The sequence below is a fragment of the Notothenia rossii genome, assembly GCF_949606895.1.
Source record: "Notothenia rossii genome assembly, chromosome: 5".
In the NCBI taxonomy this organism is placed as follows: domain Eukaryota; kingdom Metazoa; phylum Chordata; class Actinopteri; order Perciformes; family Nototheniidae; genus Notothenia; species Notothenia rossii.
In genome coordinates, this window is record NC_136903.1 from 24,735,530 (window position 1) to 24,762,664 (window position 27,135).

Here is a 27,135-nt window from a genome sequence, read left to right on the forward strand (position 1 = left end):
GGGTTATCAAGTGGATCACCTAATTGTTAGCACCTAACTAGATGGGACACGCTGGCTTGAGTGATCCACTTGATAACCCGCGTCGTAGTACCGTTTAGCGAGAGCGCGTATGTTTTGGATTAGGCCAACCGTTTAACTCAAACATATCCAGGTTAGGTTGAACCAGCTTCGTAGCACAGGCCTCTGGTCTCTTTTAGTTCATGTGTGTATAAATACTGACAACTCAGCTTTATGTAGCTATGAAACTAGCCCCAACCACCACATGAAAAAATGAAGGAAAAGGAAAAGCTACCCTCTTATCTATAGCCAATTCAAAAAAAGTTATTATTCATTTTATTTTCTCTGATATTTATTTTAGAACTTGACTTTTTCCACAGAGCTTTCTGTAACTGTCACTTTTTGTGTTGAATAATTGTATTGGCTAAATATTAAATGCAGTTTGAATTGAAGTGAATTGATCCTGATGTAAAAAAGTGATCAAGCTAAATGATGCAGAAAAAACTCACTTTTTACATAACATACGCAAGAACTCAATCATAGAGTTTGGAAATATGTCTTTATTAGCAAATACATATCATTTCACCCCTACCTCTTAAAAGCATCAAAAAATACATATTACAGAGAGGAACTCAGACAGAGCTCCAGTATTTATCCCACCACCACTGTGTCCTCATCAGGGAATTCATAGTAGGGAACTTCCAGGTTAAGAGGAGCGGGTCCCTTTCTTATTCTTCCTGAAGCATCGTAGTGGGAGCCATGGCAAGGACAGTAGTAGCCTCCGTAGTCTCCTGCATTGGCGATGGGCACACAGCCCAGATGCGTGCACACCCCGAGGACGATGACCCAGCTGGGGTTCTGCACTCTCTCCTTGTCGTGCTGGGGGTCACGCAGCTCTGCGATGTTCACAGCCTCCTCTGCGGCGATTTCCTTCTCTGTGCGGTGACGGACAAACAGGGGCTTTCCTCTCCACTTGAAGGTCACGTTCTTGCCTTCGGGGATGTCACCGAGCTTAACCTCAATCTGGGACAAGGCCAGAACATCTGCTGATGCACTCATCGAGGAGACGAACTGGCTGACCACCGTCTTGGCGGCATACACGCCAACGACGGTGGTCGCTCCGGTGACAAGGTAAGAGAAGGTCCTTCTTCCCTCACTGCTCCCCTGGGAGGACTTGTTGGGGTCGGTAACCTCTGGGCGGCGGTAGTCCGTGAAGTCAGGAATCTTGATATCTGTGTGGGAGAGGCGGACCCCTCCTGGAGCTGAAAATGAGACATAAAAAGCAGTGTTTAAAGATATGAGCAGCATATTGTCAAATTGATTCAGTATCTAACAAAATAATAAAAGAAATTAAAAAAACAATCATTTCTGGTGCATTCATGTGACAGGGACATTTTATTATCCATCTTAACTTTTATCATGGTGATAAATTCCTACTTTTGATTAAATTGATACAGATGTAATTATTGTATCCATAAACATTAGTCATTATTAATTATAGAAACGATATAAAAGTTTACATACAAATCTGTATGTTTTCCTCATGTATATTAGATAACAACCTCACAATATAGCTGCTAAAAATATTTGCCTGTTTTTTCTGTTGATCACATAACCTTGTTATAACAGACAATATGAATAATAGCAATAATTTGAGTTATCTTACGGTAAACAAACCTGGGCTTCTTCTTTTGTACAATCAGCAGTAATACGTGTATTATTATACCTCAGCAGGCATGTTAGGCAACACTTTTTAAACCATGGTTACATAGCCCAACTTTGATAGTTGCATAACACAAATCAAAACAACATCAGACATGTAAACGCAGAAACTGGATCACAGTAATGTGTTTTGAGGTGCTTACATATCACAAGTGTATACCTCAGACTTCTTATCTATTGTTGACCCCCGGCATGGTTTCATATGTCAGTTATGACACCGGCTATTTCAAGCTAACCACTGCAAGTTGTATGTACATAGTAGTGTTAGTTGCACACGAAATGATACAAACAATTCAAACGTTGTCTATCATGAATATATTAACAAATCATTGTTAAAACATTGTTTATGTTAAGGTAGCGTTACAGCAAGCAGCTCAATATCACTTTCACTGTTAGCAGACACACACGTCCTTCTCTTGGCCTTACCAGCAGCAGGCACCAAGGTCTTTACTCCCGGGGACAACAGGCTTGTAACTGTTTGTTTTGTCGCCTGCATGTACGGGGTAATAGCCCCGGAACGGGCAGCTATGGACATCATCTTTACCCAAAAAATATACCTCCAAACCGGCGCGGGGGACACGACCTTGTGTGTAGAAATCTTTACGTGCACCTCCCTGATCTGCTTTACCAGAAACCCGCTCCGCCTATACAAGGTTCCGCAGTACGTATGGTCTGACCGAAGCGTGCCTTTCGTTTTTCTCGGGTTATGACATTGTTTTATGGGTTTTATTTCATAGTTAAATTACAATTGATATATATTCTGTGTTAAAATGTTTAAAATGCTTTAATTATTTAATTTAAATCAGTAGAAACTGTTCATTAATATAAATAACGGCTTATTTTAGCACAGGCATTTTCTAAGTCAGCTGTACTCAGAGGTCCTTGTGATGTAAACAAGGGTCCTCTCACAAAATATGGAGAGTAGCTACACAATGGTAACCTGAGACAAATAAAAAAAGAAAAGAAAAATGAAAATACCAAAAAGAAAACTTTTTCTACTAATCATTTTTGCGTATGTGGCATTTTCACTGTATGCTGCATACAATGTCTTCTTCAGCACCAAAGTAATCTCCCGTGTTCACCGGGTGGTGAAGAAAGAGACAGTCTCGGGTAAATTCACGTTAGCTAGCGCAGCCGTCACCTAGCCCCGATTTCAAATAAGCGGCCAGCATTTTTCACAATGAAACTCGTTTCTATTTTATTTTGGAAATGGAAAATGAGTGCCCATACAGTAAATGGAAACTGTTTGTTGTATTTGCAGGTGGTGTCAAAGATGGCGGTGGAGCTCCATTTCTAGCGCGTGATTGGAATCCGTGGGAGGACGAACAGGTGGACTACAACTCTGCTCTGACCAAGAAGAGGGAGGCCTTCAAAAAACACCTGGCCCGCATTGACAAGAACAAAGCCACAAGATACAGGGTACAAATCTGGGGCAAAGCTGCTATAGGTAGGTCGTCGTATTATCAGATGTCATCAATCACAGCCTGAGGAGAAGATATGTGTTGGTGTAGTAGATCAATAGAAAGATGCACTATGAATGTCGTTTTGCACTATGAATTTAGTTGTACTTTATTTTGAATTAGATCACATCTAAAAAAGTTTGTCATTCCTGTGATTGGTGATTTTATTTTTTATTTAGCTTTATATCAAGGTATGTTTTTATTATATAGAATGATACAGTGTCACAGAACTGTATTCTTCGCTGAAGATGGAGTGCGAGAAATACAGAACCTCTGCATACATCATTGAAATGTATTAAACTCATAGGTATATTTAGTGAATGTATGTATTAAATATCTGAAAATCTAAATGTTGTTATTATTACATCACAGTTGTAGGGGAATTGCAGAGGGCAGGAACACCTTTGATGACGAAGGCAACAATGTTTGTATTGAAAAGAACATTGTATTGTATTTTCATTTGTGGTTGTGCTTTAAACTAAATAAAATAGTTCTAAACAAATGTAGTTTCCGCGGAACAAACACCTTATGCAACTATATCTCAAAAGTGTTTAGAAAAAGTTTCCAGCTATAATACTTACTTGCAGTGGCGCTGCCAGGGTATGGCTGGGGTAGGCTACAGCCATACCAAGAAATGGCTCTGCCCCACCTTAGCCCCAACATGAACAATTATGTTAAAGTAAGCAAATTAAATTAAATAATAAGCAAAAGGCTAAATGTTTAGAACACAGCTTGCAAAATACACGGGTCGTGTCCACAGCACATAAACTGATCCTGCTGTATCAACAAGTATAAATAAAATATGTTTGAGACCGTTTGGGGTTATGCTAGAAGAGGGGTGCAAGGAATAGTCTAAGTAGTGGGGGAGTTTTATACACTAAAGGTGTGGAAATTCTCTGGCATTATAATATCAGCATGGCCGCGGTCAGATCAAAAGGCCTCCGAATGCAATTTGAATAGACCTACAGCCAATCAGAGCAACGAAACCTATGGTCTGCGTCATGCATTACTGATTGAGATCAATCAGAACGGCCATTCAGTATCCCCATTGGATCTTCAACGTGTACTATCATACGTCACGTTCAGTGATCCCTTTTTATTTACTACAAGAAAAATGTGCCGTTTTATTTCATACAGTTCCATTTTGATTGAGACAGGGAAATAATCTAAACCTCACTACTGTCAAGGTAGGAAATATAGCGTGTATCTAATTACATTGCAAATACTGACTTGAGCCCCACCACTGTATGGGTTAGCCCTACCATATATTACCCAACAAAAATACTGCTTACTTGAAACAACATTTTGGGACTGATTGATAATGGTACCCTCCAATTTGCTGCTTGGCTCAATTGGCCTTGGTAGGTACTGTGTACTGTATACACCTGATAATACTATGTTCACACAAGATGTAGTTGTATATACAAACTACATGCATTTGATATGTAACCTGCTTTGGAAGCCTGATAGAGGTACAACATAATGGCACTGTACATGTTAACATTTGAATTCAAATTACAATGTCCCATTCTTTTGTCCTCAGGCATTTATCTCTGGGAACATATTTTAGAGGGACCCCTCAACCCTACTGACAAGGTCGCACAATGGAGAGAGGGAGAGTTGCAGTCAGGAAAGATCGATTTCAGGTAACAGGAAAAATATTGCTTAAAAAATGCCATACGATAAAGTCTACTTGTTGGCATCTGTGAAAAACACCCCATCATATAATAACTACATAATAAAACAGCACCATCATTCTGACATATTCTCCTTCCACTGTTGCTTTTCCATCTTTAGTTTCTACACTGGTCCTGCTGTGGTCCAGGGTCATGTCCCTCTGGACATGAACAGCCTGGTTCTGGTTCTGAATGGCCGCGAACCGCAGAAGGTGTCTTATTCCACGCGGTGGCTGGAGCATGTCCAAGCTCTGGTAAAGTCCCGCACAGTGTCACATGTCGCTGTGGTCCTGCTGGGCAATGAGCACTGCCACAACGACTTCATTGGCCCTTACTTAAAGAGGAACGGTGGCTTTGTGGACCTGCTGTTTGTAGTGTACGACAGCCCCTGGGTTAACGACAAGGATGTGTTCCAGTGGCCTCTGGGCGTCGCCACGTAGGTCACCTCTTAATAGTCCTACATGTTCAAGGCTACATATCAATAAAATGGTATGTTGTCTTTTTATTGAAAAAGGTTATCTAACTTTTTTTCTTTTCTCTTCGCAGGTACAGGCAGTTTCCTATGATCCGGCCGAATGCCCAACTGATTACCTCTAACAGGCCATACCTCTGTAATTTCTTGGGAACTGTTTACAAAAATTCCTCCAGGGAAACTCTCATGCAGGTGCTGAAAAAATCTGGTCTGGAAGAGGAATGCATCACCAATGCCAGGGAGAAGTAAGTCATTGCTCCGGACTAATCTTTAACATTGAACATTAAAAAGATCAGGCAGTTCAGGGAGAATCGAAGGAAGGCCGGCAGGCGGGCAGGCAGTTTTGCATGACATTCTTCTGGACGTGTTTCATTGTGGTGATAGTGAGGGTAGTCAAACCCTTTTTTGGTCAGACAGTATTGACGGCCATCTTTGTGACATGTGTTGTTGTGCGAGACCAGAGATGTAGTTCATTGAGCGGTTTCACACAAAAAAAAAGTCTTACTTCACAGTTTTACGGCAAAACATTTTTTTTTTTACTTGCAAATGTATCTTTTAAATTGACAAACATCATATGTGTAATTCGTGGCACAATTCAAACGGGATTGAAAGATAATTTTTCTCTCGCCATTGACTTCAATACATCATTTTTCCGAAATAAGGTCCCATGGAGGTCCACCGGAAAGGGAGGGACTTCGCCTCTATTGATATCACATTCTATTAGTTCAAATTAGACATCACAGAAGCTGACCAAGTTAGGCCTTTTATTGTTAAACTGATCTTTAAATGCACTACTTTTCATAAAAATAGGTAGGAGGATTTTGTCCACCATCACTTACATTGGAAATGTATTATATACTTTAACTAGCTCACTTTACCCCCTTTACCCACACCAGCACTGTGATTTTTCCCACACCTGTGGTACTTGAGATTATTTTTGCTTTAGTTATATTGTTGTTGCAGAATCATAATGTTATTGGTAGCTTCATGTTTATGCCTTAGGGCATTTCATACATTTTTCAACAAATAGTTGAGGTAATATGTATACTATATGAATCATCTCATTGGAACATTATTGCAGATTACTGATTATTAAATATATTCCTTTCCTCAGGTGGCTACCTCAGGAGACAGCAGACAGTCTGAGACAGTATCAGACCGCTCTGGTCCAGAGCGAGCTCACACTCTGCCCTGTAGGAATCAACTCAGAGTGCTACCGGATCTACGAGGCCTGCTCCTATGGCTCCGTGCCCGTGGTGGAGGATGTTCTGACACCTGGGAGCTGTGCTGCCGGGTCCAGCTCTCCTCTGCGACTGCTCAAAGCTGCAGGAGCCCCCTTCATCTTCATCAGTGACTGGAAAGAACTAGCTGCCATCTTAGAGAGGGAGCGGGGGATGAGCCAGGAGCAGAGGGTGGACCGCAGGAGGAGGCTGCTGGAGTGGTACGCCGGCTTCCGTCAGCAGATGAAGGAGAGGTTCACTGAGGTCCTAGAGGAGAATTTCTTCAAAAACGTCTGACTGTGGTGCTCAACTAACAACTTTTCAAAAGATATACAGGGGTAGCCGTTTGACATTGGTTTAACTTATGTTGTGGTCTGTGGAGATATGTGACATACTACTGGCTTTATGAACCTGATGATGATCCGTGGTATATTCCTGTCAGGGTTATTATAAAAAAACATTTATGTATATTGTAAAGCTGCCATTACTAGTTGGTAAAGGGCTCCATGACTTTGTTTGGGTTTATTTATCATCTTAATGTTTACAATGGAGGAATGTCCAGGCATTTAGAAACACTAAATCTTAAACTGCCTTTGCATTTTGTCCATATACCGTTTCAACCATGTTTTATATCTGTTTGTATGCATTTAATATTGTGATTTTTAAGAAACACTTAACATTTGGAGTAGAATGAAATGATTATGCCTTGTTTTTAGAGTTATTATTTTTGTAATGTGAGTAGGGCTGGGCGATTATTCAATATAATCATTTATCGTCTTTCAATAGAATCATGTTGTGATGAAATCCTTTATATCGTGTTGTATCAGATATTGTGATACGGAATTCCGTAATCTATATTGATAACAAGCACATACTAACTCAAAATGATCAGAAAATCTGATATGAAATATTTTGGCTGACATCCTTTGAAGATTGAGGATTTGTTTTTATATTACACTTTACCACTCAGTTTAATGCGATTAACAAGCTGGACTCCAGATAAATCAAGCCATTGTCTTTATTTGAGTACCCTGAATGTGTGCCATGTATGTTTACATATTGGGTCTAGGTGGAAATATATATTTTTATTATTTATTTAATTTGCCCTTGTGACCATTTTTTTTTTTTGTTGCACTAACTGTCTTAATTACATAAGGAACCACGTTTTATTTTATATAACTATTCATTTATTTATTTATTGAATTACCAGAATACGTGTTATCATGTTTATTGTTATCAGATATGAAATGACCCATATTGTGATGGAAGGTTTTTGCCATATCGTCCAGCCCTAATTGTGAGCGACTAAAATATGGATGTTGTTTGCTGTGGCATGTGACATGTTTCTGGTCAAAACATAACAAAATTATTTATTTTGTGTTCTATTTATTTAATTGGTGCAACGCATGGAATTTTTTAGACAGTGCAAGAAAATAAAAAATTGAGTGTTATCCCGAAGAGAAAGAAGTGGATGCGCTTGTCCAGTGCTTTTATTTCCCCTACAGATGGCACTGTGGGCCATTTTATTTTCAGAGGCTGCAATGATTTCAATTATAATGTAGAGCAAAAGTATTTTGATATTTATAAAAAAGGGGAACACTTGAGTAAACTACATCAACAGAGATCAAGAAATACAATGGCGCACAAGCATGCTGCTATCTTCACAATTAAACTTAGACAATGTACTTACTATCTATTTGACTACTTGTTGTATTTTGCAACATTCAACAAATACATTCTCAACACTATAAATATATGCTTTATTACCTTCATTATCTACTTGAGTCTAATTATATATGAGGGAATGGAAGTAGCTTGGAAAACAGGCCCCCACTAGTATATATTAGAAAGCATTGATTTTTGTTTAGTTTTTTTAATATTCAATGAATAACTTCTTAACTAAAACACACATGTAAAACACATTAGCACCATCAACTACTTTAGATAACTCCTCTATGAGTGCATGGGTGTAGTTGGAAGTATGCACTGCAGCTTTGAGCCTACAAATAGCTGGGGAAAAAATAAAAGTCTGTATGGGATCTTATTTTGGATTTGTTTATTGCCAGGTACGTTTACACATACAAGGTATTTGCTTTGGTTAATGGTGGTGTAACCATAAACAATCTAAGAACATAAATTGTTAGTTGTCAGAGTAAATTAATGGGGTAAAGTTAATTTGAATTCCTTTACGTTATGAGTTCAGTTCTGTTCCTCTTTAAAGTCCCACTAGATTACATTTGACAGCTGAGCACAGAAACAACAGAAAAATGGAACAATACAAACCAAATACAAATCCTTAGTAAGGAGGATGTACATTTTTAGGGTTACATAGGATAAAGTGCTTCTATCCTAAATGTTAGCAGAAAGTGCATGGGTGCAAAGTAGCATTTACATTTTTGTTCAAATTAAACATTTATATGAATGTGAATTTAGTGAAAATGATGGGCTAATTGTTAAGAAATTAAACGTGTGTTATTTTATTAAAAACGATAAGTAGGAAAAGCAATTAACCTACAAATTACAAGCCATTCGTTATACTGAATGTAATTGTCTGCTGACTAATCTGGTCAAATAGAAAACCGCCTTCAACTCCGCGAGCAGGGCTGTGAGTCCGAGGGTGTCCACTAGCTGTCTGTGAGCATGTCCCTCCCTCCTGTCGCTGCCTGGCTCCAGCTGCGGAGTGCTGCAGTCGGCCTGCCTTGTCTGCCTCTGAGCCTGCTGGGAGCTGGGGGGAGAAACCGTCGAGGGAGAGCGAGCAAGGGGGGAAGTGTGTGTGTTGGTCCCAAAACTGGAAAACCACTACCAAAAAGCACACACGCTCAGGTTTCAGACCGACTTTGAAGCCCTCCGGACGGATTGTTGGCACTACTTTACCTAGAGCAGTGAAAAGCCGCCACGGAGAAACTTGCGTGATTGTTTTTTCTTCTTCTGTGGTAGAAGCAGTGCTGTTGATCCGCCGACTGCTCTGTTACTTGAGGGGAATCATTGGTTGGAGCAGCATTGCGCATTTACACCGCTGTATATCCAGGGGGGAAAGGAACAATGAAGAACTAAGCGTCTTCTTCTTGCTGCTTTAGGTCGGGCTTGTCGCAAACTTAAATATTTTCCAGTGTAATTTTGTATCGCGCCTCTTTTCTCCCACCCGCGTTCATTTTTCTCGAGCTGTGTGGGATGCGTCGGCTGCTGTAGGATTCCGCTTGTTGACAAACAATTTTTTTTCTTACAATAAGTTTACAACAAGCTTCGGAGAAAAGAAGACTGAAAATGTCTTCGCAGAGGTTCAAAAAGGATAAAGAAATCATCGCGGATTACGAGAGTCAAGTCAAAGGTAAGTAGGTGTTTGGCTGGGAAATGCTCGGAGTCACTGGAAGACTGATTTTGGGAGCAGGCTAACGTTAGTTCACCACTACCTGCATAAGAGCCACAGCCTATTTCATACAGCCCATAGTATTACAGCTAGTAATGTGGTCTGTTACATTCTAAAAGTTTCAAAATAAGACCCATTGCTGTTTTCTGCATGGCAAACTCACATGTCTAACCAGAACATTTAATCTTCTCATAACTTAGTTTTGTATACAAATCTTACAGGCCTGGTATAACCTACCATGTATGCCAGCAGTGTGAACTTCATTAGCAAAATAAAAAGACTGGTAATTGCATTCAGAAGTGGCTATTAATCCTTTTGTTTGGCAGTTTTGCATGTGAAAAACCAATGAAAGTGCTCAGCAGATTCACCATTGAACAGATCCTTGTCTTCCACAGATATAACCTATCAAGTGATCTGTTATGTTCAGGTTGTTTGTGCAATCATGTTTCAATCTTAATCTTCTGAGACGCCCTTTACTGCTACTTCTTGGTCTAGTGCATTTTATTATGATGACGTGTTTAACAACCTGTTACTATCACAGTTGGTGTGAGGATCTTTACTGATATGTTCCCACGGCATTATAGCATGATTATGCACCCAAACACAGGAAGAGCACACGTTAGGACCTGTCTTTAAAGATTGTTGCTCATGGGCCACATCAGAAGAACTGGTTGTTTGGGATTGGTCATTTATTACTATTCTATGCACTCTGTTGTGTTTTCCATTCAAAGTCATCAGCCAGACTCCCAAGCATAAAACTGCAATGTTTGGGTGATGGAAGATGCACTAGGGACCTATATATTGTCTAATTTAAACCCTCCATGCATGCAGAGCAGAGATAGTTTATTCCAAGATAGCCCAGCTCAGGAAAGAAGCAGTCGCTGCTTCAGGGTAACCATGGGGACTTGGCCCCCAGCCAACAAGCTCTGTTCTTCAGTGCCTGTTAGCATGCTGAAATACCACCTATTCACATCCCCGTACACAGCCTTAAATTCAAAGGAAGGGGGAAGGTTAGCGGGGGTCGGGGGGAAGGAAAGAGAAGGCATCAGTGCTTCTTGAGGAATTACAAAATTGCATGTGGTTGAGCACAAGCTCTGATTTTTGAGGAATGTTCAGCACCATTCCTCCCCCCGGTGAGGATGACTAAGGGGTTTCAGCCAATGATGGAAGATGATGCAGAGTCATAGGGGGATGCTGAACAAGAGATGACGAAGCCTCCCATTTACAGAACCCAGCGGGGTAATAACAACAACCTGATGCTTCTGAGAATAGCTGTTGCTAGACAGGTCCACTGGAGACACAGAAAACCCTACTGAGGTGTATTGCTTTGAAAGGCAGAATGTAATTCCGAGGGTAATGCGCAGGGGCTTGTTGTCGTGCATTGTAAATATTCTCACAGGTAGCTATTTGCATAATATACTGTAGCTTGATCCGTTTGCATTGCAAATAGCTTGCGGGTATTACATTTGGGAGTTAGTTTATTTCCAATCATTCAATTAATTATTTTGGCTTTAGACATTTTGTGGTTGTGTAAGGATCATCCTTTGTGTTGCAATACGCATTGACAAAAGAATACATCAATCGACATCCAATCATCATCGTTTTTTGTATCTCTTAATCATTTACGTTATTGTTGTTGATATGGCAACAATGTCAGAAAATTGTGTTTTCAACTTCTTAAATAAATATGTTCCTGCTTTTCTGTATTTTATATATAGTAATATGAATATCTTTGGGTTCAAGAGGTCAAGACATTCGAACACATCACTATAGCCTCTAACATTATATAGAGTAGACCAAATAATGAATTGATGAATCTAGAAAATAATCTGATGCCCTAATTAACTAACTCAGCCCTAATTCAAAACCTATGAACCTTTTTCTGTATTTATACAAACTCAACTCACTGAAATGAACCATTAAGAGACCTCATGTTACATATTTTCACACGCAGCATATTCAGACCTACTGTATCATCTCTACTAACTTTACGCTGTTTGTCAAGCATGGTAATGAGAGTCTTTAGTAGGTCAGATGTCTCCTGCAGATGCAGACTCTGATTATTCTGGAAAAATGGCTGCCAGGCTTGTTAGGATATGAATAGTTATCAGTTGAAGAAAATGCATTCAGACAACATTAAGTATCATGACTTAGAGCAGCTCCTGATTTGAGGCTGTAAAGTGTCTTATGAGGTAAGAGTTTGCAGTGATAATGAGCCGGTTCACATCTGCAGTGTAGCTGATAGCCAGAGGTAGATTCTGGTGAGCAGGCATTGATTACTCAAGAAGTAGAACAACAAGCAGCCGGAGCTGATGTTTGATCCTTTGGCTTGCATCTTCTCTGTCTCACAGTCGGAACATTTGTTTTTAATTCTCACAATATTTCATCAAATAACTGGCGGCCGGTTTTATGCTGTTCTTACATAACCTCTTTGATCTGTGGCCGTCTGCCTTTATCCAGTTATCCAGCAGTTACGCAGATTTGAACCATCATTTTCCTTTTTTTTGGATTCATCATTTTTATGTGTATATATTTAACAAAGCAGCAACAGTGTGCTGAGTGGAATTTTTATTCGGGTCACGAGATGAGAGGTATTTAATGTAGTTTACTATGGTAACACCACTCTGCTCAGGCTGGGCAGGTTGTCATCAGTGGACATTTACTTCTTAAGTATATCCAAACTGCCTTTTTTTCTCCCACAGATAAAGTGAAATGGATATGTCATTTTGGCAATTCGAGGAAACTATCCTTTTTATTGAAGGAGCTCTCTAGCAGGGGGATTTAATTGTGTCTTGCCTAAATCAGCATCTCTACATCAAGGCACAGCTTGTTTTGGGAAAACAACAACATTAAGAAGATTGGTTAAGATGGTGGAATTTGTTTGTGCTTCATGGTGCACATCGGTTGCAGTCAATTCAAGTCATTTATAGCAGGCTAAGAGAAGGTTGTGGGTATGTTGGCTTTCTCTGTGGGCCCCTGTTTCTGTGGACTGGTGGATCAGGGCATAGCAGCCCTGCCGTGCTTTCTCTGGGGCAAAGTGTTGTTTGATGTCAGCCTGTGACTTGCTGTTTGTGGCCTGGGGGTCGTGGCTCTGATGGCAGGAGCCCTTGAGCCCCTGTCAGGGTTCGCTCCTGGATCATCATAAAGGCTGCCCCCTTTGACCTGCCTCCACTGCTGTTTGAAATCCGAGCCCTGCCCCTCTGCACACTCAAACAGAGTGGTCTGCTTGTGTTTGTATGCAGGGGGATTAAAGGCAGGAAGCTGCTCGGAGGTGGTATCATGGTTTCAAGTTATCTTTCAAATTAGTAGGATTTGTCTTGTGGGTAAAAGTCATTAGTTTATTTACATTTGGAATAGCGGAAGTTCATTTCCAATTGCGTGGCAGCCAGGGGATGAACATATATGTGTTGATTAGCGTCCATTACACAATCCAGATGTCACACATATGTCACATCTGGATCACACCGAGTCACATCTGTAATTTTGCTATAAATGTGCCTTTCATGTATTTTTGGTGAAATAAATGCAGCATGTCTCCAGGCTTCAGCTTGTGATGATGTGGAGAATGTGGTGCGTTGAAGCTGCCTTCTTATCATTTAGAAAGGTTCTCCTTGATTTAAAAGACTACTTGGAATGCTACAGAGTACTTAAGCAAATAGTCTCTTTAGGGTAATAAATACAAACAGACAGCTGCAGAGTGCTTTTACAGAAAATGTGTCCATGGTGCTTGTTTTTTGTCTTCACAGCAACATTACACTCACTTTTTTATGCAAACAAAACAACAAAATAGATCCCAATAAACATTTAAGTATAATTATATCTATCTGTACTCCAAAGGAACTTCTCTTTTACATTTTCTGTCATTCATATTGTAATAGTGTCAAACTGAAAAGCAGCATGGTTTATGAAGACGGCACAAGCTATTTTACTTGATCTTAAACTGAAATCTGTTATTAATCAGTTCTACACTTCTACTATGGATGAAACAAATGCTTTGTAATAGTCTTTCTTTTGCGTACAATTCCATTTTTAATATGAACAGATACACTTTGAGAAGGATTCTGGTGTAGCTATTTCACCAATAGTAAATATTGTAAATTGTGGGATTGGCACTTCATACATGAAGGCAGCTGTCGTCATAACCTGACCTCTGGTGGCAGTCCCATTTTGTCCCATTAGCTCCAAGATATCGTGAAGACGTTCCTCTGCCCGTACTGTCGAGACATCCTGATGTTTCTTTTGGGAAGTCAGATTTCTGAATGGCAACTTGAGAGCAAGTGCTATTAAAGTGTTGTATGTGATATTGGACACTAGATACAATAAGAAAAGGCTTTTATCCATCTTAACCTTCCTCCACTTTCTTGCGGTCTCAATTACTTAATCAACATTGCGTCAATATGCTATTTCATTTAGCAGATGCTGCCTTTATTTGCACTGAAACCAATGATTTAACACTTCCTGGTGGAGTTAAGTTTCAGCTAATACTCCTCAGTGGAGACAGTTGGATCCGTGCGTCTTCACAGCTTCTCGAGGTGTTGATAGACGTTAGAGGTTGACACACTAACGGAATCCTAACGCCTCCGGAGCACTTCTCCACAACATCACACATCCATCCACACACTTACCATCTGTTTTTACTGCCCCTCCTTCTGTAACTGTGTGTGTAGTGCATTTCACACCCGGCGGTATGGCATGGGGTGTGGCATTGGTGTGTGTTTTGTATGTGGGCGTGCATTTGCATGGGTGGGTGAATTGGTTATTGACAGCAGCATCTGTGGCTACTCAGCCTTTTTGCCGTTTTAATAAACTCTGCTGAGCACACACAAGGATTCACTTTCCCTGCTGAGCTTTTCATTGTTGCCATAAAGGCCACCAGGACATTACTGCAGCCCCCCCTGACCCCTCACCTCCCCCCTATAAACCAACCCCTATCCGTGCCCCTGCGTCCCTAAACCAAACAAAAAGGCTGCGTTAAAGACAAAACAAAAAGCATGGTGTTAAGAGTGGTGGATGAATGAGTCTTAAAACCCGGGACTGAGTTAGCATTTTACAACTTACGGTTCCCTCATCTCAAAGTCAACATGTTTTGAACAAGTTGTTGATCAGATGCCTGAAATAAGGTCTGTGGTTTACACAAGCTTATTTCATTTCAATTTGTGAGTAAATTCCTACTTGGGAATTTGTAATAAAAAAAGGGGGTTTCTAACAAGTGGCTAACTGAGACTAAACGTCATCGTGACGGAATGAGTCCGTCCTTAGCTTAGCAGTGTTTCCCCTACCATTGTCTTGGAGTGGCGCTGCGCCCCGCCAACTGAGCCCCGCCAACTGAGCCCCGCGCCCCCCCTGAAATTCAAGGTGTTTTAAAAAAAATAAAATATATATATATATTTTTTTTAATTAATTTTTGTTTTTAATATATATATTTATAAATTGCACCAAATTGCAACTAATCTATATCTACTGTCACTTTTGACATTGAACATGTGCTCTTTTATTAAAGAAAGTTAACTCTTTCATTTTAAGCTGTGAGTTTAGTGTTTTTGACCCTAAGAAACACTGATGCATTAATCAATAACAATAATCCAGAGCTCCTCTCTCTGCTCCAGAGGATTTAAAAAATATATATCCCAAATGTAAATATATAAAGATTATCCTGCTGAACAAAACGTGTAATTATCACAATTGTGCGGTTGCCTCAGAGCTTATTTTCTGCAATATATTGGATATTTGTTTTGGAGACCTCGTCATGCCAACTTCTGCCAATAAAAACGAGTCATCCCAGCTCCACTGTATTATCTTCAGTTGTAAATCACAGTTCATTCAAATTCTTCCCAGAAAGGATCAAATCAAACCCACCGAAGCATCACACAACACGAGACAGTTTTCCCTGTCATTAGAGCATACAGAGACTGAGCATTCTTCTTTTGACAGCTGCACACCACATTCAGCTTCTATTCCTCCACTCTGTTGTTGGTGTTGGTGCATAAAACAACTCCCTGTGTGGAACTGTAGTTCCGGTTAATGAGCTGGATTGGATGCAGTGTGTTGCTGTACTGCATTAGCTAATAGGACGTACAGGGTGTTAATGGAATTGGACCGTGCCCAAAGAAAGTGAAACAGAGGAATTAAAACTAAGGGAAAATTAAAGGGAAGGTTGAAAGGGGGATTTGTGGAGATCTTTGGCAACTTTCTGAACAACGTTAATTCGTTTGAACCACTGCTGTGGCCCAGCAGATGGACAGACAGGAAGGCAAACAGACACAGTTTGACCATCAGGCCATGCTGCTGTCTGCCACCCAGTAGGGCTGGATTTAGGGTAAGGAGATTGGGGGATGGGGAAAGGAGGATATGAGGTCAACGAAGGAATAAGTGAAGACGGAGGTCATAAGCTCCGACTTGGTTGACTTGTTTTAATCTGCGTCTGAGTGTGTTAGGCCCATTCATCTGCCGCATGTAAGCCGTTGATGTGTTTAGTGGTGGGGAAAGCTTTTTAAGATGGATGCAAACATGCTGTAAGTGAAGTCTCCTGCTGGTCGTTATTACCTGTGTTCACTTAAACATTGGGACATCTGCCACCTTGGCTCCCCAAGGGCCATTTACGAAACAGAGTATTAGGTGATCAATGAGACTGATAACCAATATCTAGGAGATGTCATTCTTACAATAAGTTCAAAATGTAGTAAGTGCAACCCGATTAATGACGGGTTTTCATGAGCACATCAGTCCTGAATTACTATTGGCATGTGTACAGCATAATCTGAGATCAAAACACGGACACATAATTTAGGATTTGAAAAGAAAGAACTTCAGCATGGCTGCATTTCTAGCAGTGGTGGAAAAATGTAGCCAATGTTTTTGGGAAACAGCCAAATATCAAGTCCACAAGTTTTAAAAAACGTACTTCCTGTTTGGCCCCAGAATACCACATAATCCTCCAGATATTAGAGCTGCCCAGTGGAGTTTTCTTGTAAACAAACAAGTTATGTTTGTATTGACGGTCCCACACTAGCCAGCTCTATTGCACTACCAGCCTACAGCAACTCTTACTGGAAACTTAAATCTCACTGCACCACAATTTATAGAGACTGTGGTTGCTAGGTAATGACTTTAAAACATCTAAATACCTTCCTTGAACAAATACTGTAATTGTGTTATCTGCAGTAACCATGAAATTAAACTAACTTGTAATAAACATCACTTTTCTTCTGAACATTGTGCCACAGAATGTTTCCCCTTTTGATTCACATTTCTGAAACAACTAGGTTCGGCGTAATATTTTGACTTCATCAAAGCAGTGAGGCATAAACAATCCAAAACTCAAAAGGATAAGACATTTCTTACATAAAATCGAATAGATATAGATCTACAGTCTCAACTTAAGCGCTGTATTCATTTTGTCTTACCCCAGGTAAGGTCACTTGTTCCTTTTTATATTTGTTTATATTCAACAGCTTTCACCTGTCATGCTTCCAAGAGTTGCAAAAATAAATCATAAAATGCAATCAAAAAATGACTTTGCATATTGCCCGCTCATATATAATTCCCACCGTATACTTAGCTTTGTATTAAATAAAGAATTAAATGCAGTATCCAATATGTAAAAAAGTTGATCCAACTTTTCATTTACTCATAAAGAAATGCTCCTAAAATGGCCATTACCAATCAATTTTATTCACTGCATACATAGTAATGTCAACAACTCATCTTTTTTTATAACGCTTGTATCTTCTGGGACTTTATTTCTTGAAAATTGTATTTCTTATTTCCTAACGTCTCTCATTTCTGACCAAATAATCAACAAGAAACCAAAATCCTTCCAGAGTCTGTTCTGATAAATGAGAGGCATACAATGCAATTTACATACATTGTAAAGATTTACACATTGACCCCCCAGAACAATTGATCCCTCCGCCTTCTGTCGTAAACTTCCTTTCCCATCCACCCATAACATTGACAAACAGAAGTTTAATTTACTGATCACGCAATTTCTTCTGGTCCCCTCCCCCCTTTTCTTTTCTTCTACCGTAACCTCATGACCCAGTGGAAGCAGACCTTGAGCTGGCTGCCCTCCTAATCCATAGCTAGAGACCACCCCTTGAGGCGTGGCTGCCATGTTGGCCTGATGGCCTAGATGGAAGTCTAAGGGGGAAATAGTATGATAAAGAAGGAGTGGTCAATGAAATGTCAACTGAAGGCTTCGCCCCCTTTTTGTGACTGTCAGCTTGATTGAATATAGCTTCAAGCTAACCCCGTCTTCTATTTAAGAATATATTGCAGTCTAGCTGAGGACATCCCAAGATGACTTCACTGTTTCATGTGGTAGCTTCTCTCTCTGTCTCTGGTTCCCTCAGCCTGTATTCTGCAAAGACTTTCCCATGGTCTCAGCTCTTTGCCTACCATCTCCCAATGGAGGGTTGTGGTGGGTTGCAGCAGGAGGAGACCAAGGCTGAGTGCGCAGCCATAGCTGGTGTCTGAGGTCCTGTGAGCTCTGGTTTGTTCTCAATGCTCCCTCCCCAGAGATGGAAGCTGGAGCCATAGCTATAGTCCAGCAGAGGATATGTGCAGAACATATAATAAAGAGCAATTAACAGATAAAGATCTGTCAGCCATGTTCCTCCACTGCTCAATGTGTCCCATTGCCAGTGTTCCTGCTTTATGTCCAGTCTAACTCGCTCAGTTTATTAGCTTAAAAGTGTTTCTCTTTGGCTAACAGCTCATGTATAAAAGAAAAATAAAGTTAATGTGAGTGAAGATGTACTTTGTATTCAGTTCTCTTTGAATTTGTTTAAAAATATTTCTGAAGCTTCGTATTCCCTGAAACTCTCCAAGCTATTATGCAATGTTGGTCAGCTGTTTCTATAAATATCACAATTTATTTTATTGTCATGAGACCTCATGTCATGCGGTCATTATGCAATCGATGAAAGGGCTTTCTTGTATCTTCTGCTACAGTCAGATTAAAAGAATGACTCCAACTGAGTCATCAACAATATCCAGCACACTCTCACATGAACACACAGCAGACTAATTCATATTAGTAGTTGATGAATAAAATGCTACTGACATGCAACTTAACTGGTATTTTCTTCCGTCTGTCCTGCCTTTTGTCTCTGTCCTCTCACTGACCCCCTGCTGGCGGCCTTCTGTCCAGGACAACTTGACCCTCTGGTCATCAAAGCACTAACCTTTGCTCCTTGACCTGAATCCTGGACCAAATCTCTGCCAAATTCGTTCAATTAGACAAGTCTCCCTGCCGTAAGGATCGTGAATGCCCGTTGTCCAATCAGACAACCTATTCGTGACCTTTCAAGAAGGTTTTCAGAAACAGACGTATATTGTTGCGGGCAACGTATTCGCAAAGTAACCAGTAAATGGCAAACCTCTATAATACAGCAATTCTTTGACCAAATTGTCCCCGATAGTATGAACCTCGGAAAAATAACTTTGGAGTTCACCAGACCATGGAGACAATAGCAGAAGACAAAAAGAAAAACACTGAATCCTCTTTTATGAATTCCTCTTTTTTTACCACATCTTCATAAATGTGAATTTAGGACAAATTACTCACAATTAGTCACCCAATGGTGTTTGTATGAATGAAAGGATGCTAGGTTATGTCCTTGTGATATCAAAGACAACATCACTTAGTTTTTTAGAGTCAATAGCCGCGTTCACACCGGAGTACTTTCACCCATACTTTTCCCCTTTAGTTCCGTTAGTGCCAGTGCCCGTTGCGTTCCCACCAAAAAGTTCACTTGGTTCAGGGCACTTTTAGCCTCATGTTTAGTGCCTGCTAGAGGTGGTACTCTCCTAGGGGGAAACAGTGCCCCAGTTCTGATTGGCTGGGACGAATTGCAAACCACGCCCCGTAAAAGTCTGAAATGTTTTTTGAAGTCGCCATTTTATTTGCTGGCATTAGCATTATTAGCATTAGCATTCGCCCCGCGCACCAACGGAGAAAGAATAACTTATGGCAACACAAAATAAAACATGGGAGCGGTGGAGATGAGGAGGTGTCGGCGTTCTGACGATTTACTCGGAAGTCCCGGCAGCTTCTACTGAAGCCAGTCCCCAACTCGTGAAGTTGTTTGCGGCCTGCCAGTAAACCCAAAGCAGAAGAAGAAGAAGTGACGTCAGCGGCTTCATTTGCGTAATCCTCACTCAGGGAAGTACTCCGTTGTGAACGCGATCTGTACTCAGTGCCCCACACTGAGTGCCGGGCACTGAGTACTGCAAAGTACGCGGTGTGAACGCGGCTATTGTCATTAGAACTTAGTCCCCTGTTATAGTTTTGATACCAGTGGCACCCAAAACAAATTTGTGTCCTTGGTGACTTCGCTAACACATTAAAAAAACGTTCTGTGTTTCTAATGGTTCCAACTTAACCCTTAGTGTTTTAGCACAAAAAAGTATTTGAAGCTTTAATAAAACATTTCCATTAACTTATTTTTTAATGGTGTCTTAATGAGGAAATCCTGTAAGGAATTTGCCTGGTGCTGCAAGTAGTGGCATCTCAGTTTTGGAAATCTTTTTTGTGTCATTTATTTTTTAAAGGATTTCAGGTGGTTAAAATATGTCCCTGCAGACTCCTGACAGCCCATTATTGTGTAGTCTTCTAGGAGTGGCATGACTGGCATGCAAACCTTTTGAATCAAACTGGTCTGGAAATATAGTGAGCACTGTCCTGGTCTGCCCCTTTTCTCATAACGCTAAGTAGAGCAAAGCCAATCTGACACCAATGGTCATGAGGAAGAAAGTATGCAGGACACTTTTTTTTCTCCTTAATTATAGATTGTGATCTACGCTCAGAGCTGGATGACAGACATTGCCGAAACACCATAGGAAGGGAATATAATAGTTTAGAACAATTCAACAATGTCTGCACAGTTTGTGTATCTGTGTGTGAGAATACAAATGCTCAGTCAGCTGCCCAGAGTAGACACAGACACTGGGGGCACCTCATATATCTTACTTTTTAATCAGGCAGTGTGGAGGAAGCTACCGTCTCCCCTGGGGTCCTGTGATTTATCCTGTTTAATGGTGTGTCACAGGGGTGTGATACATGGCAACCTGGCTGGGCATGTGGCACATGCGCGAGTGGACTGGGGTCTCTCTCTCTCTCTCACACACACCTCTGTGGGGGACAGAAAAGAAAAAGCCCCAGTCTTGCTCACTATAGTGTAGGGAAACAATGAGCAGTGAAAGCTGATCTGTCTGTTCTTTTCTTCTTCTCGCTCTTTGTCCTCTGCTCTCGCACTCCGAGCAGCTGCCCTCAGGTCGCTCACATTCTAGGCTCAGATCTCGACCCGTGGTGATCCTAAAGCATTTGGCGTATCAGTGTGGTGTTGCCCCCTTTAGGCAAAACTGGCATTGGATTACACTTGCCTATTCTTGTCACGTTTGTGTTCACGCAGTGGCGATGGCAAAAGCTAATAACGTGATATTATTACATACATTTTTTCAGTGGAAGACATGTCATCTCAGTGCTGAGAGCCAGTGTGAGAGCCTACTCTCAGTCAACCACTGGGGCTTTAAAAAGTGGGAGAGGACTGGCAGTTAAAGCTTCCCTGAGGGTAGGTCGGAGTAGATAACAGCACCCAATTCTCTGAAACTTCCTCCATATTGGCTTCCACTATAATTATCTGGGAATGAGGTCTTTGTGAAGCCTCCTCATTCTTTCTATGTGTGTGTGTTGGGGCTGGTCATGCTAGCAGCTAGCCTCTCTTGGCCTCTGGTGTCCGACAAGAAAAAGGGCTGTGAGGGGGGTGTCATTGTGGACTTCCTCATTCTCCACAGCTTGGCTTTCACTGAAGATGAATTGTGAGAAATCAATCCCTGCAGGCTGTGACTGGGACTGTGACAAGGGGCCTGATTGCGCTATGGTGAGCCGCTCAATCTGTAATTGAGTCAGGGGAAAATCAGGATGTGAGTTGATCTTTGTTCAGCAATGCTAGGCACAGAAAAAAGACCATTGGATGGTCTAACTCAGGGGTGTCAAACTCAATTTCATCAGCATTATGATTGCACTCAAAGGGCCGGTTGTAACTTTAAGACTATATAATAATACATATATTTAATATATGTAAAATAATGTATTATATTATATCATTGCCTCTGCATTGGATTATCATTTTATATGGTAATGACTTCATAATTAACTACGTCTGAAAGCAGAAGTCTATGGCAAATAATTGCAAGTCTCTTCAGTGAGAGTGTCACAAAATGATTTAAAAAGAAATGCTACATTCTTGAAAAACAAAGCAAAAAGTGACATTTTGAAAAAAGTGACATTTTGAGAAGAAAAAAATTACATTAAAAAAACCTTACATTTTGAAAAAAAAATCTAATTCTGAGAAAAAAGGCATATTTTGAGATGCATTGTGGGACATGTAGTTTATGGGCAACGTGCTTCTGTAAATCCCCATGTAACCGTATAATAAACGTATTATATTCTTTGCAAGCCTGTCACTGAAGATTCTTTCTAAGCACCGATTTAAATTTTAGTACGGAATAAGCTATACGTCTATTTGATCAAATGTAGGTTCAACTGAGAGTTTTTCTTCAGAAAATGTGCTCTATTGCTTGAGGAATCGAAGGTCCCAGCTCTCAATCTGGCATAAGCATATAATGAACCCGCCTGTTTCTCCTCCTACTCCCTTTTTCATGTGTGGATCTCTGTGGTTGTTCTTAAAGTTTGAGAAGGAAGAGCCAGTATTTATCCGTGCTTTAGTATAAAACAGCACACTCGACCTGCACTGCAGTGCGCTGTCTCATTATTATGCCCTTGCAGTGTGGCTTCGGCGTTACAGAAGTTGTTGCATCATGTTGGAGCAAAAGAAACTCAAGTCCTTGTACAGAATTAAACTCCCTCCTTCTTTTAAAATTGTACTCAGATCTGTCAGCTTGGTTAGTTTCAGCTCAAGAAACACGGGGTTCTACTTAATATTTTGTTCGTTTCTGGGAATATTTAAAATGACCTGATAATAAAATGATAATGTTGGTAGGCTTTAAATGGTCCCTCTTTCTTTACCTCTGGGGATGCATTCACAACCCTTAAACAGCCATTAAAAATGTATGTGTGCCTATTTCTTTTGAAACTCTGAATTTTACCATGTCAGCATATAATTATATCTCTTTGATTTTAGATTATGCTTTTGCTTTGAAGTTTGGCTCTTGGCAAAATGTTTCCAGCTCTTTCTTGTGGCTGCAGGAAAAGACCCTCCAAATACATGTATTCTTTCCCCCAGTTTTGATTTACTGTCACTATCATCAGGGTTTTTACATTACTTTTAAGGTAAGCAAGATATCTCTTCGTTTACTTGTGAATTAGTGTTATGTATCCATTATCCATAATATTATTCAGATCAGTTCACCCGATTTAGCTTACTAGGGGAGTCCATTCCTCTTGTTAGTTTAATGATTGACCCCCAGATCTAAGGCAAAACCCCCATCAATATCCTCCACCTGCCCTTAATTCTCTACCCTCAATCTTCAATCCCAGCTTTAGCTCACCCATCCATGCACCGCTTTACTCTAACCCCCAACCGCTGTGCCCTCAATCCCCAGCCTGAGACCAGACACACTGAAAGCTAAAGTCATTCTGATGCTTTTCCTCTAACATTCAAACCAAGCTGAGGTGTCAACAGACCTAACACTGTAGGTTATTCCTGTGTCTCTTTAGAATGTGGTCAGATCTGGGTTAGTTTGGATGGAGCATTACATTACATTACATTGCATTTAGCTGACGCTTTTATCCAAAGCGACTTACAATAAGTGCATTCGACCAGGAAGATACAACCTTTAAGAAAACAGAATCATATAAGTACATCAGGTTTCATAGAGCCAAACATTTCAAGTGCTACTCAACTGGCATTTAGAAAGCCAGCCCTTTATTAGTATATAAGTGCTTTGTTAGTAATTCTATCGCTCGAAGTGGAGTCTAAAGAGATGAGTTTTCAGTTTGCGTCGGAAGATGTGTAAGCTATCTGCTGTCCTGATTTCAATGGGGAGCTCATTCCACCATTTTGGAGCCAGGATAGCAAACCCACGTGTTTTTGCTGACGGGAACTTGGGTCCCCCTCGCAGTGCGGGTGCAGCGAGCTGTTTGGCTGATGCAGAGCGGAGTGCACGTGCTGGGGTGTACGGTTTAACCATGTCCTGGATGTAGGAAGGGCCAGATCCATTCACAGCATGGTACGCAAGTACCAGTGTCTTGAAGTGGATTCTAGCAGTTACTGGAAGCCAGTGAAGGGAGCGGAGGAGCGGTGTGGTGTGGGAGAATTTGGGAAGGTTGAAGACCAGACGAGCCGCTGCATTCTGGATGAGCTGCAGAGGTCGGATGGCACATGCAGGTAGACCAGCCAGGAGGGAGTTGCAGTAGTCTAGGCGTGAGATGACGAGAGCCTGGACCAGAATCTGCGCTGATGTCTGGGTCAGCTGGGGACGTATCCTCCTGATGTTGTAAAGCGTGTATCTGCAGCAGCGGGTTGTAGCAGCGATGTTTGCAGTGAAGGACAATTTGTTATCTAGGACCACACCCAGATTCCTTGCAGTCTGAGTCGGGGAAACAACAGAGGTGCCGATGTTGATTGTTAGGTCAAGAGTGGGACAATCTTTTCCCGGAAGGAAGAGCAGTTCAGTCTTGTCAAGGTTGAGCTTGAGGTGATGAGCAGACATCCACCGAGAGATGTCTGCTAGGCAAGCAGAGATGCGTGCGACGACCTGGGTCTCTGAGCGGGGAAAGGACAGAATTAGTTGGGTGTCGTCAGCGTAGCAGTGGTATGAAAAACCATGCGGGCTAATGACAGACCCGAGCGAGTTTGTGTACAGGGAGAAGAGGAGGGGACCAAGAACCGAGCCCTGAGGGACCCCTGTAGTTAATTGACAAGGGTCGGACTCGGACCCTCTCCAAGTAACCCTGTAGGTGCGGTCGTTGAGGTATGAGGTGAGGAGGGAAAGTGCAGTGCCTGAAACTCCAAGTTCTTGGAGAGTGCGAAGGAGGATCCGATGGTTCACTGTGTCGAATGCAGCAGACAGGTCCAGAAGGATGATGACAGAGGAGAGGGAGGCTGCTTTAGCAGTGTGCAGTTCATCAGAGACAGCAAGGAGAGCAGTTTCTGTTGAGTGACCTGCCTTGAAACCAGACTGGTGCGGATCCAGAAGGTTGTTCTGATGGAGATAACAGGAGAGTTGTTTAAAGACAGCGCGTTCAAGTGTTTTAGACAGGAACGGGAGGAGAGAGACGGGCCTGTAGTTAATAACATCAGACGGATTGAGAGTGGGTTTCTTAAGGAGAGGGTTTACTCTTGCCTCCTTGAGACTGTTTGGAAAGTGACCAGAAGTTATAGAAGTGTTGATGAAATGGGTGAGAAATGGTAGAATATCAGGAGCGATAGTCTGAAGGAGGTTTGAGGGGATAGGGTCCAGAGAACAGGTGGTAGGACGGGCAGAGGTAACGAGGGTAAGAACCTCACTTGGAGAGAGAGGGGAGAAGGAGGTCAGTGTGTGGGTGAAGGGAGGGTCTGGTGACCCAGCGGTGAGTAAAGGTGAGTCAGAAAAGGAAGAGCGAATATCATCAACCTTTTTTTCAAAGTGGTTAACAAAGTCGCTTGACAGAAGGGAGGAGGGGGGAGGTGCTTTGGGAGGGTCCAAGAGGGTGGAGAAGATAGAAAATAGTTTTTTGGGATTGGAATAGGAAGATTGGATCTTATCTTGAAAGAAAGTGCTTTTTGCCTGAGAGATGGAAGCAGAGAAAGAGGAGAGGAGAGCCTGATAGGTTAGGAGGTCGTCATGGTGTTTGGATTTCCACCATTTCCGCTCTGCTGCCCGAAGGATGGTTCTATTAGCACGCAGTGCGTCATTTAGCCAGGGAGCAGGAGGGGACTGACGAGCCGGCCGCGATGTGAGAGGACAGAGAGAGTCCAGAGAGGATGAGAGAGTAGAGAGGAGAGTTTTTGCAGCAGCGTTTGGAGGCAGGAGTTGGAACGAGTCAGAGGAAGGGAGGGCTGAGAGCACCGATGAGGCAAAGCTGGAGCAGCTGGTCAGACATAGAAACGTTTAGAGGTGTTCTTTAATCTAAAGAAATCTTATATCAGGCATATGAAGGCGGAATACCAATTGGAAATGGACAAGGAACTAGTAGGACTAAAGTCTTGTATTACTCTATGTCTAACTTTGTATCATTGTAACGGTATACTTTTATGAATAATAAAGTTTCCCTAGAACACACATATTTCAAGCATTACAGGTTTGAAATGTAACAGTTGCCAATAAATACCAGCTTAATCTCAATCAGGGTAAGGATTTGCTTATCTGAAGTTATATCAAACTTAGACATGGCATATCGATCATTGTGTGTAGTATATTTCTCCCTGTTTTAATCAAATACGATTGAATTATCATACATTCCCACAAGTGAGGGAGAGGGCTAAACAAAGGAAACTAGGAGGCAGACTTCTGATCTGCTTGTGACTCAGTTGGCTTGAACTGTGCTATTCTCCGCATTGGACGGCAGCTGTTCTGATATGGCAGGTGAGAATCTGCCTTCAGTCTGATCCCCATGTCCCACTGATGGTAAGTCATCCCCTCTACACAGAGATGACCACATAACTTGTGACGTAGGTAACCTCAATGTGAACCAATGTAGAAATAGTTTCCAGTTTAGTAATTCAGTTAGGCTTGTTTCATGTGGATGATATTCAGCGGGTGTTATCTGTGACATTGAACATACAGTAACACAAATACTACAAATCCACATAACAAACAATCAAAAACGTTTTTTGGGGCGTGGTTTGCAATTCGCCTAGCCAATCAGAACTGGGGCACTTTTTTCCCCCAGGAGAGTACCACCTTTCTAGCAGGCACTAGGCTAAAAGTGCCCCGAACCAAGTTAACTTTTTGGTGTGAACACAACGGGCACTGGCACTAACGGAACTAAAGGGGAAAAGTACGGGTGAAAGTACTCCGGTGTGAACGCGGCTATTGACTAAAAAACTAAGTGATGTTGTCTTTTTTTCTTTTTTTTGGGTACCTGGCTGGCGCCCCCTAGCAGCGGCGCGCATATTTCAGCAAGTCAACAGAGAAAGCTGAAAATGACTAAATAGTGAGCTCTGTAAAAATGAGCAGGCAGGCTCTAACATTCAGGCACTGTTGAGATTTTATTAAGTACATTTTTGGACATCTAATAAGTTATAAGTGAGGTAATACTGATGTTACAATTTCA

General features: G+C 41.4%; 3 protein-coding genes across 5 annotated transcripts in view; 2 read left to right on the plus strand and 1 right to left on the minus strand.

Moving 5' to 3' along the window:
* Window positions 1–537: 537 nt before the first annotated feature.
* On the minus strand, window positions 538–2,373 carry LOC307039694 (cytochrome b-c1 complex subunit Rieske, mitochondrial-like). The gene is made up of 2 exons (XM_079682016.1): window positions 2,146–2,373; window positions 538–1,259 (listed from the first exon to the last, which is right to left on the minus strand). The coding sequence occupies exons 1-2, from the start codon at window positions 2,255–2,257 to the stop codon at window positions 649–651; spliced, it is 723 nt and encodes a 240-aa protein (XP_079538142.1). The 5' UTR covers window positions 2,258–2,373; the 3' UTR covers window positions 538–648.
* A 133-nt stretch (window positions 2,374–2,506) lies between these two features.
* Window positions 2,507–8,239, plus strand: rxylt1 (ribitol xylosyltransferase 1). Its single transcript, XM_079682013.1, has 6 exons — window positions 2,507–2,829; window positions 2,981–3,166; window positions 4,723–4,825; window positions 4,977–5,291; window positions 5,402–5,572; window positions 6,442–8,239. Exons 1-6 carry the CDS (start codon window positions 2,688–2,690, stop codon window positions 6,842–6,844), a joined length of 1,320 nt encoding a protein of 439 aa, XP_079538139.1. The 5' UTR covers window positions 2,507–2,687; the 3' UTR covers window positions 6,845–8,239.
* A 789-nt stretch (window positions 8,240–9,028) lies between these two features.
* Window positions 9,029–27,135, plus strand: part of srgap1a (SLIT-ROBO Rho GTPase activating protein 1a) — an 87,976-nt gene continuing 69,869 nt past the window's right edge. The window contains exon 1 of one of the 3 annotated variants that reach the window (XM_079682010.1): window positions 9,029–9,875. In XM_079682010.1, coding sequence (XP_079538136.1) covers window positions 9,812–9,875 — 64 coding nt within the window. In that variant the 5' untranslated portion in view covers window positions 9,029–9,811. The remainder of the gene's footprint in view (window positions 9,876–27,135) is intronic. The other 2 variants (XM_079682008.1, XM_079682009.1) reach the window with 2 other exon arrangements.